The 13,911-nt window shown below is 42.5% G+C and overlaps 1 protein-coding gene across 1 annotated transcript; it reads right to left on the minus strand.

Annotated features, from left to right (window-relative positions):
* Positions 1–205: 205 nt before the first annotated feature.
* On the minus strand, positions 206–7,142 carry TM4SF1 (transmembrane 4 L six family member 1). The gene is made up of 5 exons (XM_077765888.1): positions 6,886–7,142; positions 5,351–5,440; positions 5,119–5,264; positions 2,215–2,395; positions 206–304 (listed from the first exon to the last, which is right to left on the minus strand). Exons 1-5 carry the CDS (start codon positions 7,060–7,062, stop codon positions 290–292), a joined length of 609 nt encoding a protein of 202 aa, XP_077622014.1. The 5' UTR covers positions 7,063–7,142; the 3' UTR covers positions 206–289.
* Positions 7,143–13,911: the final 6,769 nt, after the last annotated feature.

Here is a 13,911-nt window from a genome sequence, read left to right on the forward strand (position 1 = left end):
TATAGTGTTTCTTAAAAACATCACTCAGGCCAGAGTTTGTCTCAGCTACGCTGAGGACTGACCGTCATTCAGTCTATAAATTACCTCATGGGTTTTCTCAATCCTAAAAAAACAGTTTGCTACGCTCAAACTGACATCATATGAAGATGCCAGCCTTTATACACATTTATAAAAGTAGAATATATGGAGTATGATACACTAGTACAAAGTTTTACAAATTAATACAAGTAAAATATATAAATTACAATGAAATAGAGGAAGATCCTGGTTCTGTCGTGGGGTGGTTCTTTCAGCAGTCATATCGCTGTGAAGAAAATGAAATATGCATTAGGTTATAATCAGGCTAAACAAACAATGATGCCATGTTAGTCCTAAAATTCCCATTTTAAGCAAACATAATGCAGGCTGATCTCCACTGCACGGAGCTTCTGGCCAACAACACAGAGAGCTTAGACAATGCTCATGACATGTTTCCTAAACAAATGGGACCCATTGTCCTCTTTTAGGGAAAGCTGCAGGAAAGGGCCATGGAAACCACAACTTACTGGGGTTTGCTTGGCTTTGAAAGTGTTTGGGGTAGGTTTTTAATCTTAGGGATTTAAGAGATAATGCCATGGGAGTTTGACACAGGAGTGGGCTCAGTGCGGGTAACCTTCCCAATTAAGTGCTACCAAGTTACAGACTTGACTCATCTCCACTAAAAACCTTGCCCTTTGAAAGTGTCTTTTGTGCTAGAAACAAAAATAGCAGATCTGTACTGTGGTGTCTGTGAAAAAGCCATCTCTTCAGTGACTCAGACAGGAAACCCAGTGGGACTATTTGCTCCCCACCCCCGCTCCGAGAAGAGGGTCACTCTGCCAAATCACTACAGCAATTCTCGTCATTGACATATTATGCCTGTCCCCAAAATGCACAAGTGCTGATGTCCAGTGGGGCCTCGCCTAATTTAAACTTTGCCTTGTATGAAATCCAAAGCTAAAGATAGATTATATTGGAGTAAGTCTGAGAAGACTCTTCTCTGCCTCTCCCCAACCATACTGCCTAGAAACAACTCCATATTGAAGGTTTCCCACTATGTTGTTTTCTTAGAAATTTGGCAGGCTCCCAAGGAAATTATTAATCTTGCTGTACTTTCCTGATAAGGAAAACTAAATTTTTCTTTTAACTTCCCCTCAAAAATCAGAAAGTTTCCATTTATTCACAGCAAGGTTTTTCATGGTAGCAACGGGCTTTCAGTTTTCATTAGATTTTGTCTTATTTTAAATGAACCAAAGGAGTAAATGATTAGGAAAATATAAATTAAGTAATTTTCTGTTTACCTAATTCTATTTTACAGAATAAGACATAAAACAAATGTCCCAAAATTGGACCAAAGCTGGACTTCCATCAATTCATTACCACATGTTTTTTTAAGGAGGATATAGAAACAAGAACTTTCCCCGCTACTAACAAATGCATACTTCTCTCTGAAATCATATCCCCAGGAAACAAGTGCTTCCTGGTTTTCTTTTACTGTGAAAGGCTTTTTTCATGAGCTGCTATTCAAAGGTTGTTAGTGACCCTCTGCGCTTAGCTGTTTGGGTATTTTTGTGACTCCTTATTAGAAGGCATTGTAGAAAATCCAATAGGACAGCAAGTGTTGCGGACAGGCTGAGAGCAGGAGCTGGCATAAAATGACCCAGGGTTTGAAGCCTGTTACTTCCCACCTAGGTGATCTTAGACATACTGCTTAATCTCCCACTTATAGTCTCTTCTGACACGTGAGTTTAGCTCGGTGCCTAGTGCAATGAATGTTGACCACTATTTGCATATGCTAGTTGGGAACAAGGGAGCAAGCCAAATTGTGTCTCTTTGGCCAGAGCAGGGGTAGTGAAAGGGGCAATGAGTTTGCTCTTGAAGGGACACTTTGGCTATAAGCAGCATTTTCCTGTATACGCAGAGCCAACTACGAAAAACAAAAAACAAACAACACAAAAAACCCCAAGATAACCCAGCAACTATGATATTCAGGAAGCTTATCACTAAGGGTAAAACCAAATGTTGTAAATGCTTTGCCACAAAGATGATGTAGGAACAAATGTTGGTAGGTTGAGCAGAGTCTGATTTTGCCTTTTCTTCTTTATGATAAAAAGAACAGTGTATTGAAAAGAAAGTAGATGAAAGAAAGTAATTGAATACCCCAGGGCCAGGCTGCAACATTTTCACAGCTCTTACCTGTTGGCGAGAGCAGCAATAGCCACATATTCCTCCCATCACACCATTTATTACTTGAATGAGACATAAGATGAATTCAATTCCACTGAAAGCCAAGAGGATGGAAAATAGAGAAACATTCCATTCTACGATATGCTTGGGTTCAGTGCACAGAGACCATGTGGAGGTATCCAGAAGGTACCTGGGGATCAAAAGAAGAAATTTCTGACACATGACCACATCTAATGGGATGTCTCATAAGCTACTTTCCGTGTGGTACTTTTTTGTTCAGGAAAAAAGAAATTCAATGACCTGTGTCAAATTTTTCTAGTCATTTCACAAAGTAAGGAATTTAGCCCAGATCTTGCTGCAATGATACATGTAAAATTCAACGAAGATTATTGAGCACTCATTGTGAGTTAGACATTCAAGTCAGGACTGGGGGTATAATGGTGAACATGGCATGGGGTCTGCCTTGGAAGAGCACAACATCTAAGGGAGGAGACAATAAGTGATCTCAATGCAACAAGTACACTGATCAGGAAAACTAAGTGTAAGGAAGCGCATCTCCCCTAGGCCAGGAGAATATCTGCTTATGTAACTATTCCAGAAGTGTGAGCTCCATGAAGTTCAGAACCAGACCTTTCATTATATGTTATATATTATATATATATAAATAAATGTATATATATTGGCCCCTAGGCAGTATCTAGCACATAGTAGGTACTAAACACATCTTAGAAGTAATTGAATGATAAATAATCTGAAGTCACTCTGTGAAATGTTAGCAAAACACACTGAAGTCACATTTGACTATACACACACACAGAGAAGTTATATACACACACATATATATATACACAATTTAGGAGATTTTCTAAGTACCTGGGTATTCTTACAGTCTGAAAAATTCAACCTCTGATTACTCTCTTAGAATTTCAGCCTTTGCTACATCAGAAAGCATTTGGATTCTTAATGAAATAGGATTCAATCGTGGGAAAATCTACAACTGACTTAATTCCACAAAGAGGGCTGGTATAAATCTTTTCTTATCACTTCTTCCTACCAAAGCAGAACAAAGGGGCTTAGAATTAGAGACCTAACTTTGAATGGTTCATTGAGCCAATCAGAAACTCAATGTGTTGATTAAAAAAAAAAAAAAAGAATTCTGTCCTTATGACCCTGTCTTTCTGTGTATCAGCAGGAAAATTGTAATTTTAGGACACAATGTAAAAAAATTCTTGGCCCACACGGCTATTGAGCAATTAATCACTGGCTTGTGACCATTAGTTATTCCTCATATTGAAATCCCTGGACAGGTTGAAGTGAGGAATGATACAGAAGCAGAAGGCTTCTTACAGAAGCTGGAGTGGGTGGCGGGAGGGGCATACAATCAAACAGCTATAAAAATGCTTAGTGATATTTTCACTTCTCCTTGCATTCCAGCTGCACCCATCATGATCTTTTTTAGAGGTGGTTTTGTGCAATAGTTTGTATGCCTGTGTATACATGAATACCCAATTTCCACTCACACATTCAGTATGTTCTGAACAAAGTTGAATCATGATCACTATTTTGGCCACCCAAATTTCAAACCCCTGTAAAGCTAATGTTCCTTCAGAGGCTACTATTGGGTTGCATTCATTGTGACTTAGCAGATAATAATAACAGCTAACAGAAGCCAGCCTCAGAGTGTGTCAGCTTCTGTGACAAATGCTTTACATTTATTATCTCATTTATCCTCTTGACAACTGCCATTGGTTTTATTTTACAAAGTAACTGAGAAGCAGAGAGCTCAGTTTACATTTTCCTAGTTGTTGAGGGAGAAATGCGGAGCTGGGATGAAATCCAGGTCCATGTTATTCCATGTTCATGATTTTATGTACTCACTCTACGCTATACAATTCATGCGGGGCAAAGAGTCTTGACAATGTAAGGGCAATTGAAATTCATTATTCATATTATTTTCACTCATGAATCTCATAATGAAGCCTTTCAAAATTCAAAGAAGGATGTCATTCATTTGCCGTCATGTACATCAGTTTCTATCAGCTATTTCTGTTCTTTTCTCAAGAACAGATAAGAAAAAAGTATCGACATAAAACAACAGAGCTTAAATTATCCTGATGCTAAGATCATGTATAAGACCTTAGGTAGCCTGATCACTTTATTTTTTTTTGTTTTTATTATTTTTTTAATGTTTATTTATTTTTGAGAGAGAGAGAAACAGAGTGCAAGTAGGGGAGGGGCACAGAGAGAGGGAGACACAGAATCTGAAGCAGGCTCTAGGCCTCCAGCTGTCAGCACAGAGCCTGAGGTGGATCCTGACCTGAGCCAAAGGTGGACAATTAATGGACTGAGCCACCCAGGCACCCCTCCTGATCATTTACAATAAAGGGTTTGTTGTACATAGTGATTCTATGATATGTGTGTGTTTGGGGACAGTATGATCAATCTGGGGGTTTGGTTAAAATCATACATTTTCCATCCATATTATGTAAGGATTCCATAATATTTTGTTATAAGATAGTAAAATCAGCCAATTGTTTTGGGATAGTGCACACACTACATGAGCACGAACTATACAGCCAGGCTGCCTGGCTGTCATGTCCTAGCAATGTGACTGTGGATAAGCTACCTCAGCTCGCTGTGCCTCCTTTTCCTCATCTGTCAAACAGGAGCAATAGTGGAAGTCAACTCATAGGGTATCATGAGGGCTGAATCAGTGAACCCATTAAAAAGCACTTAGAGCTTTCCAGGGCAGAGACTGGGCATCCACCCTCTGACACCACTGTCTGGTGCCTGAATCACTGCCTGGCTGAGTGCAGGATGCATGGATAATTGATGCCTTTCTAACTTGATGGGGTTGCCACTATACCATGCAGTGCACAAGAACGCGTGGTCGGAAAGGGAACAATTACTTACTGTCCATCAGTGTGAGCAAAGGTGTAGTTCCACTGGCCACTAGAATCTCTACATATCGGTCCTTGCGCCAAGCCCAGGGCTGCCACAATGATGCAGTAGCCAGATCCTGCAATCCCGATGAGAGCCGCCAGGACAGAAGAAAGCATCTAGGGAAAGGAGAGAGCGGAAGTGAGCCAGAGTGTCGCGCCCGCCTCCCAGGGACGGTTTTTACCACCCAAGCTGGAGGACCTACCGCGCATCTCTTGCCACAGTTTTCGTGGCCACAGCAGCCACAACAGTCGTCCTGCTCCAACCCAATGAATACGAACGCCGGCAGGAATATCTGGTTAGAAAACAATCAAATTAAAGTCACCATCTTTCCCCAAATTAGCGCCTGTCGTAAGGGTCAGGCTAAGCATCTTTTAGTAAAATACCTTTCTTTCTGACAGTGTGGAATCGTTTTGGGTTAGGTTGGCCCAATATCTCAAAGAATATAAAACTATGAAGAAGAAGAAAAAAAAAAAGAAAAACACCTCTAAATGAATTATCTGCTTGTTTTCATGTAATGGGTCAACGCATTCTTTAGGGTGAGGGTGCTGTATGGGACGGATACGGTAATAACCCATAAATATGTTTCTCCCACAAGAGTCCTTAACATAGTCCCAGAAGCAAACTCTGTTTCTGTTAAACTCTGTCTTTAATTCTGCCTTTTCCCCCTTGTAAACACAGATGATACTAACAAGTCTTTAATATAGTAACTGAATCTTTTTTGTAAATGGGAAAGGTGAAAGCGCTGTATAATAAATAAAAACTTTCTTTGATGATGTGATTGTATGATTGTCGCTTCACAATAAAGTCTTTAAATAAAGAAAGTATGAAATACTCTGAGTTTGAGATCAAAAGAAGTCTAAACAAGGGTGACATTATATTAAGGACAAACGATTATGTTAACACGATAACAATACTTAAATTCAAAGCCGATTTGCCATACCATCATCAGTGTATTAAATTTAAATGTTTTAATGTCTTTTCTTGACTAAGAAAAATATTCTGTGTGATATTAGCAATTCCATAAAATGTCTTTTTAAACGTCTCAATCCCAGCATTTAAAGTGGTAAGCTCGAATTTGTCCACATTCTTTCCGTGCTGTGGTTGAAGCTAATACTTTCAGCTCCCAGGTTGGCAAGCAATTCCTCTCACTTCAATTAAAAACAAACCTTGGAAAAAACAACACATTCCACTCTTAGCTTCAGTCCCCGATCTGCTGCTAACTGTAGGATTTTTCCTAGACACCACACCCAGGATTACATAAAGGAGAAAATGTATCCTTCTTTTTAAGTAGCACTACACTCATAATTCATAATTTTTTTCTGTCACAGATGCCTGAGAAAAAAATAGCAGATAGTCTGGATCCAAAACTGTTGATTTAGACAGAGAACCAGCGACGCCCTTCCAGCTCCCTAGAACAAATGTTAAATGCCTACCCTCTCCAGTACTAGAAACTCTAGAGTCTCTCAGATCTGACTGAAAAGCTAATATCTGTTTTCTACCTGTAAAGCGAGAGCGCTTAGCAAAAAGGAAGTTCACTTTTAGTTGAAAGAGGATTTTGTAAAACGTCTAATAAAATTAATACACTAGACATAGCTCAACTTTTGCTCAATCTGCTTTCAAAAGAAGATGAACAAAGATAACTGGATTTGGAAATAGGCATCATAGAAAACTTTCCATGAAAACACCTCTTTAACAGAAGATAAGTTTTTAAGCTTGTAATAATTCTGAACAACTTACCAGCAAGCCCCCTCCTACGATGCCAGAAAAGAACCACACAAAGTGGCTGAGATGGTTTTCAGAGGCATATTTTGTTTCCCCATTTGGAAAGTAAAGCAAAATATTAGCTACAATGCAGAGGATGGCCAGCCACACCAGAGAATGTCCGATGCATCGTGCACATTTGCCGTAACACATGGTGGTGGTGGAGTCTGGGCGGATTTCCCTCTTCACTCTGAAGCTCAGTGATGGTCCAAGTCGGATGAGAGTAAGCCTGCCTGTGGAGAAAGCAAAAGCAGTTCTCAGCCCATTCCTGCAACCTCTTAAATACTCAGTTCTTAGTCACCCGGTTGGGGGAGGGGGGAGTGGTGAGGTACTTGGCTTTCATTGGTCCTGATTGCAGGCTCCAGTTGGGGTGGGGGGAGGTAGGGGGAATGTCCCGCCCTTCCAATGAAATCGTTGAGACAAGCGAAACCAGGGTAGGGATGTGAGAAACAGCCTGTCTTAAGCAAGAAAGAAAATGATTAATCTTCACCAAGAAATGCACGGTGCTACTCCTTCACAGGATGAAGAATTGACAGGAACACGTAACACAACTTTCAAGTAACTGTCAAGTGTCCGCAGTGTGACCGTGACGGTTGAGGCTTTGAAAGGCAGTGAGCTGTGATCCTGCTCCACACAGCTGTCTGGACAGCTTCCAGTCTGAGGGCTCTGTGTTCACTTCCACCGCTGCACTGACTTAATTCCAGACCTGGGGCAAGTCTCCTGAGCTCTGAGGTTGTCTCCTTGTCTGTTAAAGGCAAGGGGTCCGAAAGCCATCACCCACAGATTTGAGGCGGCTGATGGGAAAATTACAGAGCAGCCTGTTTTCCTCTGCCTGCTGCCTGCTCCAATCCGGCTGTCCAGCTTTCCTGGAGATCTGCCTCCAAAACAAATCTGGCACCAAAACAAAGGTGGCATTAGTCAACACAAAGGGCTTGGCACCTGTCTATTCCTGAGTATTGCTCTCAGGCAAAGCGATGCCAGGAAGGGCCAAGAGAGGCCTAAAACACAGGGAAAGGATAGAAAGAAAAAGAAGAGACAGAAGAGAAAGGGACTTGGCAAGCAGAGCAGGGAAAAGAGACGGAGAGAATGTAGAATGAGCAAGAGAGCCATAGTTGCTGATCAGGGCCCGGGTCTACCTGTGGCCTACCGAGCCAGCTCCTGAGCCAGCTGTTGCAGGCTCGCATGTGAAAGCAGAGAAAGGGTGTTACTTCTGTCTCACAGAAGGAGGGGTCAGATTCTGAATGAGGTTAGCCCTAGAGTAGCAGCTTGTGCGAGCCAGGTGGGCTGGGGAAGGACAGGGTGGCCAAGTGGGGGCACGATTGGAGGGGACATGTCCCCAGGACAGAATAGTGAGTGCAGAAAAGAGGCAGAAGGCCAAGATGGGGTGTTGTTAGTTCAGAAGAGGAAGGTGAGCAAGGCTGTCGAATCCAGAAGCTCAGATTGAGGCCAGAGTCTGAAGGATTTGGGCCAACGCTGGAGGGCAGGATGCATACCAAATTTGAGGAGGCTAGCTGGGGTTAGTCACACAGAATCTGGACTGGGAGGAACATACTCACAAAGGTGGGGCCATGATCCAGACTGGCCTGAGGAAGTAGAGGGAAGGAAATCTGACTGTAGGCAGAGAAGCCTAGAACTGCCCACCTGCTCGGGTGTAGGTAGGCAGATCTTCACAATAACGTTGCTCTGTTTCCACCATGCATCCAACAACCAGGCACATGCACCCTCTGTTCCCAGCTTTAGGTCCTAATGGAATAGAAGTTTCCACAGATAGCAGGGTCTGGGTACATGTGAATGCCTGGGCCATTTATTAAGGCATCACCATTACAAACCTCCACTCTGCTGATCCGTCCCACCTGGGGCCAAAATGAGGGCGAGAAATCCTTTGACAACTTTGCTCCTGAGTGCTGAATCCCCTTTCCCCTTCTCTCCCACTCCTGTGGTCAGCAGGGTGTGGAGAAGAGAGTGAGGGGCATGCAAAAAGTCTGGAGTGACAGCCTACCTCTGCTGTTTTCCAGTTTTGTGGATCAGGCAAGTCATCACATTCCTGGGATTTTCCTACTCTCTAAATAGTGGGACAGGACTGGATCAGTGGTTCTTAAGTTTCGAGACTCTTATGATGATATGGAATCTCTCCCTCCCCAGAAAATGAAATGTGCATGGATGCAAGCACACACATTTTTCACTCACTGTCAGGGTTTCATGGACTCCCGGAAGCCCATTAGTGGATTCTCTTCCACATTTCTCCAGGTGAATCCTGGTTGGAGACCATTTATATCACAGATGCAGATACCTGGTCCACCCTCAACATAATAAATGGTAATTTCTGGGGAGGAGGCCCAGTCATCTGAAGTTTTCACAAATACTCCAAATGAGTCTTATGTTAGCTCAGGTTGGGGATCACTGGCCTGATCCATGGGCCAGGTGTATACCATTTGTATAAGATGTTTGCTGAGGCCACTCTCCCCTCCAATGGCTCCACAGCTCTAGACAGACATACAGCATGTGCATAAATGGTGGGGGGAGATAGTGCAATTCGGTGTAGGCCACTTTCAGGCTTCACTTGTAATATGGAGTCTGTCCACCTTGCCCACATTCCTGTCATTCTGTATGGTACCCTCTGCTTCTGCCCCTCATCTGGTAACCTAAATCAGGGTCTTTTCTGGTTTGGGCTCCTTGTTTAATACCAGATATGCTTTTCTGGGCAACTGCTTTAACTACTTGGTTCTGGTCCTAGCCAGACTTTGTCCATCAGATGACGCTGGCTTTTCTCTGCTGGCTGTGAGCTCTCAGTTTCCTGTGCAGAGCTGCCATCTCCACGGACACATTCTGGGTTTCATCCCGCTCTCCAAATCCCACCCCTGGCTCTCCTCACCTCCCGACCTGTGCCTCCCTGTCCCCCTTGCTCTAAGCATTGTTTTCTCCTGGAGCGTCCTGCTGAAGGACTCTGCTTATACATCCCCTCAAAGAGGCCCTCTCCGGAGACCCCAGCTAATGACGTTATGCACCCTCCCCCAGTTTACTTTTCATCACATTGCGCTGTCCTGTTATCATCCCTGAAATTAATCTATGTATTCGCTAGTTCCCTTTTCTATTGTCTGTCTCCATGCCAAGTGTAGAACCCCTTCTGCCCTGCCCACTGTTATTTCCCAGGGCCTGGAATAATGACTGGTGCATGGTAGGTATTCAGTAAATATTTGTTGAAAAATTGAATAAATAAATGAAACAATGACTTAAAATTTTTTTAAATGTTTATTTTTGAGAGAGAGAGACAGACAGAGTATGAGCAGGGGAGAGGGAGAGAGAGAGGGAGATACAGAATCCGAAGCCAACTCCAGGCTCTGAGCTGTCAGCACAGAGCCCAAGGCGGGGCTTGAAATCATGAACCACGAGATCATGACCTAGGCAGAGGTCAGACACTTATCCGACTGAACCACCCAGGTGCCCTGAATCAATACATTTTTAAGCCTGTTTTTACCAGGCTGATGTTCCAGTCTCTCCGCATCCAGTTCGGTTATGCCTTCTGTTGAGCCCCTAGCCTCACTAAAAAAGCCATTGCTCCCAGGGCCTGACACCACCTGGTTGTTTCATTGGGACAAGTTATTAGCCATTCTGTACCTCAACTTCTATCATTCTTTGTTCACAAATATTTATTGAGTTCCTACTGTGTTTTCTAAGTTTTGGTATACAGCAATAAACAAAATAAGCAAAAACCCCTGCCTTTAAGGAGAGTCTCTTCTATTAGAAAGTGAGAGACAAATACAAAGTCATATTAAATAAATAAAATACCTTGTGCATTCGTGGTGATAAGCACAGGAAAGGGGAATAGGCAAGGGAGGGAGGCGCCTTCCTGAGATAGGATAATAATAGAACCTACATCATAGAGTTGTGATGTATAAAGTGAGTCAATGTGTGTGAAGTATAAAGCACCTGGCATTTAGCAATCACTCAATAAATGTAACTTGTTATTGCTCACTATTTTCATCAGCTCACTGTCTCAGGCAAGTTGTCTCTACTCCCTTTATGATATATTATCTACTTCCCTAGGATTCCATCACCCCATTATGTATTGGATCCCTTTATTATCGTTTATAACTAATATCTAGATACTGGAGTTCCCACAATTATATGAAAAGTTCACTTTTGGGGTGTTTGGATGGCTCAGTCGGTTAGGTGACCAACTTTTGATTTCAGCTCAGGTCATTATTTCACAGTTCATGAGATGGAGCCCCATGTCAGGCTCTGCACTTACAGCACGGAGCCAGGTTGGGATTCTTTCTTCCTCTTTATTTCCCTCTCCAGATAAATAAATAAACATTAAAAGAAAAGGTCACTTCTATCTCCCTTATTTTCTCTGGAATCAGCCCCAAATGCACAAATACCTTTGAAAAGAATGATCTTTACTTCATCCTAGGACTGCAGGTCTCTAAGCCCTCAACCGTGGTTGTCAACCCCATGTTTTGGGTATGCTGTCCCACTGCCAGAAAGGCCCTGAGCTTCCTTCTCACCATAGTCCACCCCACCCAGCTTTGTTCCCTTGGCTAAACTCATCACTTTTTCCATGACACCTTCTACCACACCCCTGCCTGCCTCCTAGACCTGCTCATCACACTCACATCATTCTTGAACACACCCCCATTCAGCACCAATCAGATCACGATGCACTACTGTGCATCCTCAGCAGCCTCCCTGGCTCTGCAGGGCTCCCAGAGAGCAGGTTATCTTTCCTTTGAGGGTATGACAGCTAGCACAGTGTCAGCTAGCTCTCAATAAGTATTTGATAAATGTTCAAATAAATAGGAGAGTTGAATATGTTCGGTTCTAAGGTTATTTGCTTTTCAGCAAAACCAAAATGTCTTACGGAAAGTTAGGCAATATAGGCATTTATTACACTTACATTTTTAAATGTTCAGTTTTACCTATCATTTATGAGAGCCACTGGTATGGCTTCTTATGGTTAGCTCTCCTAACCATTTGACGTGCCAAATGTGGCTTCAAGAATAATTCCAGGGGAAACTCCTTTTGAAAATATCATAGATTTAAATGTTGGAAGAAGGCTCAGTAGAGTGAATGGTTCAGCACTCACCCATTTACAGAATCTTTATGGCCATTTTATAGTTAAGTCCACAAAGGTTAAAAACTCTTCCCAGTATGGTGTAGCTAGTGGGCAGTGGAAATGAGTTTCCTTAAAGAACTAATGTCAATAGTCTGTGATTCTATATTTGTGGGATTCTAAGAGGAATATTTAAACCCAGAACTCCTGCCTCCTGGTTGCTTTTTTCCAAATGTGCTTTGCCTTCCTTATTGGGGAAACACTAGTTTCTCACTCATTTGAACATGAAAAATATAATGATTCATACACAGTAACCATACTCGATAGAGCTTTTTAAAATTATAGTTGGCTCTTGGACAGCAGAGAGGTTGGGGTGCTGACTCCCCATACAACTGAAAATTCACATGTAACTTCTGACTCCCTAAAATACTAATAGCCACTGTTGAGCAATAGCCTACTGATAACATAAATAGTCAATTAATACATACTTTGTGTTATGTGTATTATATGTTATATTCTTATAATAAAGTGAGCTTGGAGAAAAGAAAATGTTATTAAGAAAATTATAAGGAAGAGAAAGTACATTTACAGTATTGTACTATGTTTATAAAAAATTGAGTATAAATGAATCCATGGAGTTAAAACCCACGACTGTTCAAGAGTCGACTGCAGAAGTAGCAGAAGCCAATTCTAGCTGCCCTAACCAAAGGGGCATTAATTATGAACTAAAAGGTAAGAATGCAGATGGACAGGAGGAACCGAACTCTGTAGGAAGTCCAGAATGTCTTTACTCTCCAACTTGGCCTCTTTTTGACTCCTCTGTCCATAACTTCATTCTTCTTAATGCAGACTCATTTCTCTCCTTCACAGTCCACACAAAAGAATATGGCTACTGACAGTTACCAAGTTTACATTTTTCTCTGTTCAAGAGACTCATCGACCTCAGATTCTGAAAGAAGGGAGTTACACTGGACAAGGCTGGGACATGCCCACATATGTGGGGACTGAATAAACATGGCTGCTGGTAACCATCCCTGCACTCATGTAGACGGAGGAGTGGGCATTCTAAAGGAAACGTGAGCACAGGACCTGGCAGAGAGGCTTGGGGCTGTCCTTTATTTGAAACCATATTCAGGGTATATATACAATGGCAGCAACAGAAAGGTGGAGAGAAGGAGCCATGTTCAGTCATTTTAGCTACAATCTCCCGACTTTCTCCTCACTTTAGATTGTGGCTCATTTTATTCTTGGGTTAAAAATAAGCTTCTTGGGGTGCCTGGGTGGCTCAATCTATTAAGCGTCCAAATCTTGCTTTCCACTCAGGTCATGATCTCACAGTTCATGGGTTCAAGCCCCACGTGGGGCTCTGGCACTGACAGAGTGGGGCCTACTTGGGATTCTCTCTCTACCTCTCTCTCTCTGCGCCTCCCCTGCTTGCATGTATGGACATGCAAACACTCTCTCATGCTCTCAAAAAATAAAAATAAAAATAAAAATAAAATATACTTCTTGGTTCAAGGTAAAACCAGAGTTCACCTTCACCCTCATCTCCCTTTCTCCCCCATGCTCCCATCCCCATCTGGTAGTTGTAGTTCAACATCTCACAGTGATCATCTTAACCCATCATCAAGCCAGGGAATCTCCCAGGTATCATTGTCATATCCAGACAAGGCAGCTCCTGGGATGCCTGCCCCATGATCCGAAGCCCAAGATGTGGGTCTGGCTGCTCTGAAGGGTTGGTCTGCTCCCTTGAGGGCTAGGTGAGCTGAGGACTTCCAGAACATGCCTGTGACAATCAGCACACGAATACTCGTTTTCTAGTTTGAGTATCTTTTCCTTGGGTTTTATAACAGAGCCAGGCACGTGAAATGGTGGAGGGCCTCAAAGATCACCTGAGTCTCAATGGAAAGTGGCCCGTGAGTTTCTAAAACCACACACACTGGATTCAGCCC

This window comes from Crocuta crocuta, unplaced genomic scaffold, assembly GCF_008692635.1.
Source record: "Crocuta crocuta isolate KB4526 unplaced genomic scaffold, BGI_CrCroc_1.0 scaffold54, whole genome shotgun sequence".
Taxonomy (NCBI): domain Eukaryota; kingdom Metazoa; phylum Chordata; class Mammalia; order Carnivora; family Hyaenidae; genus Crocuta; species Crocuta crocuta.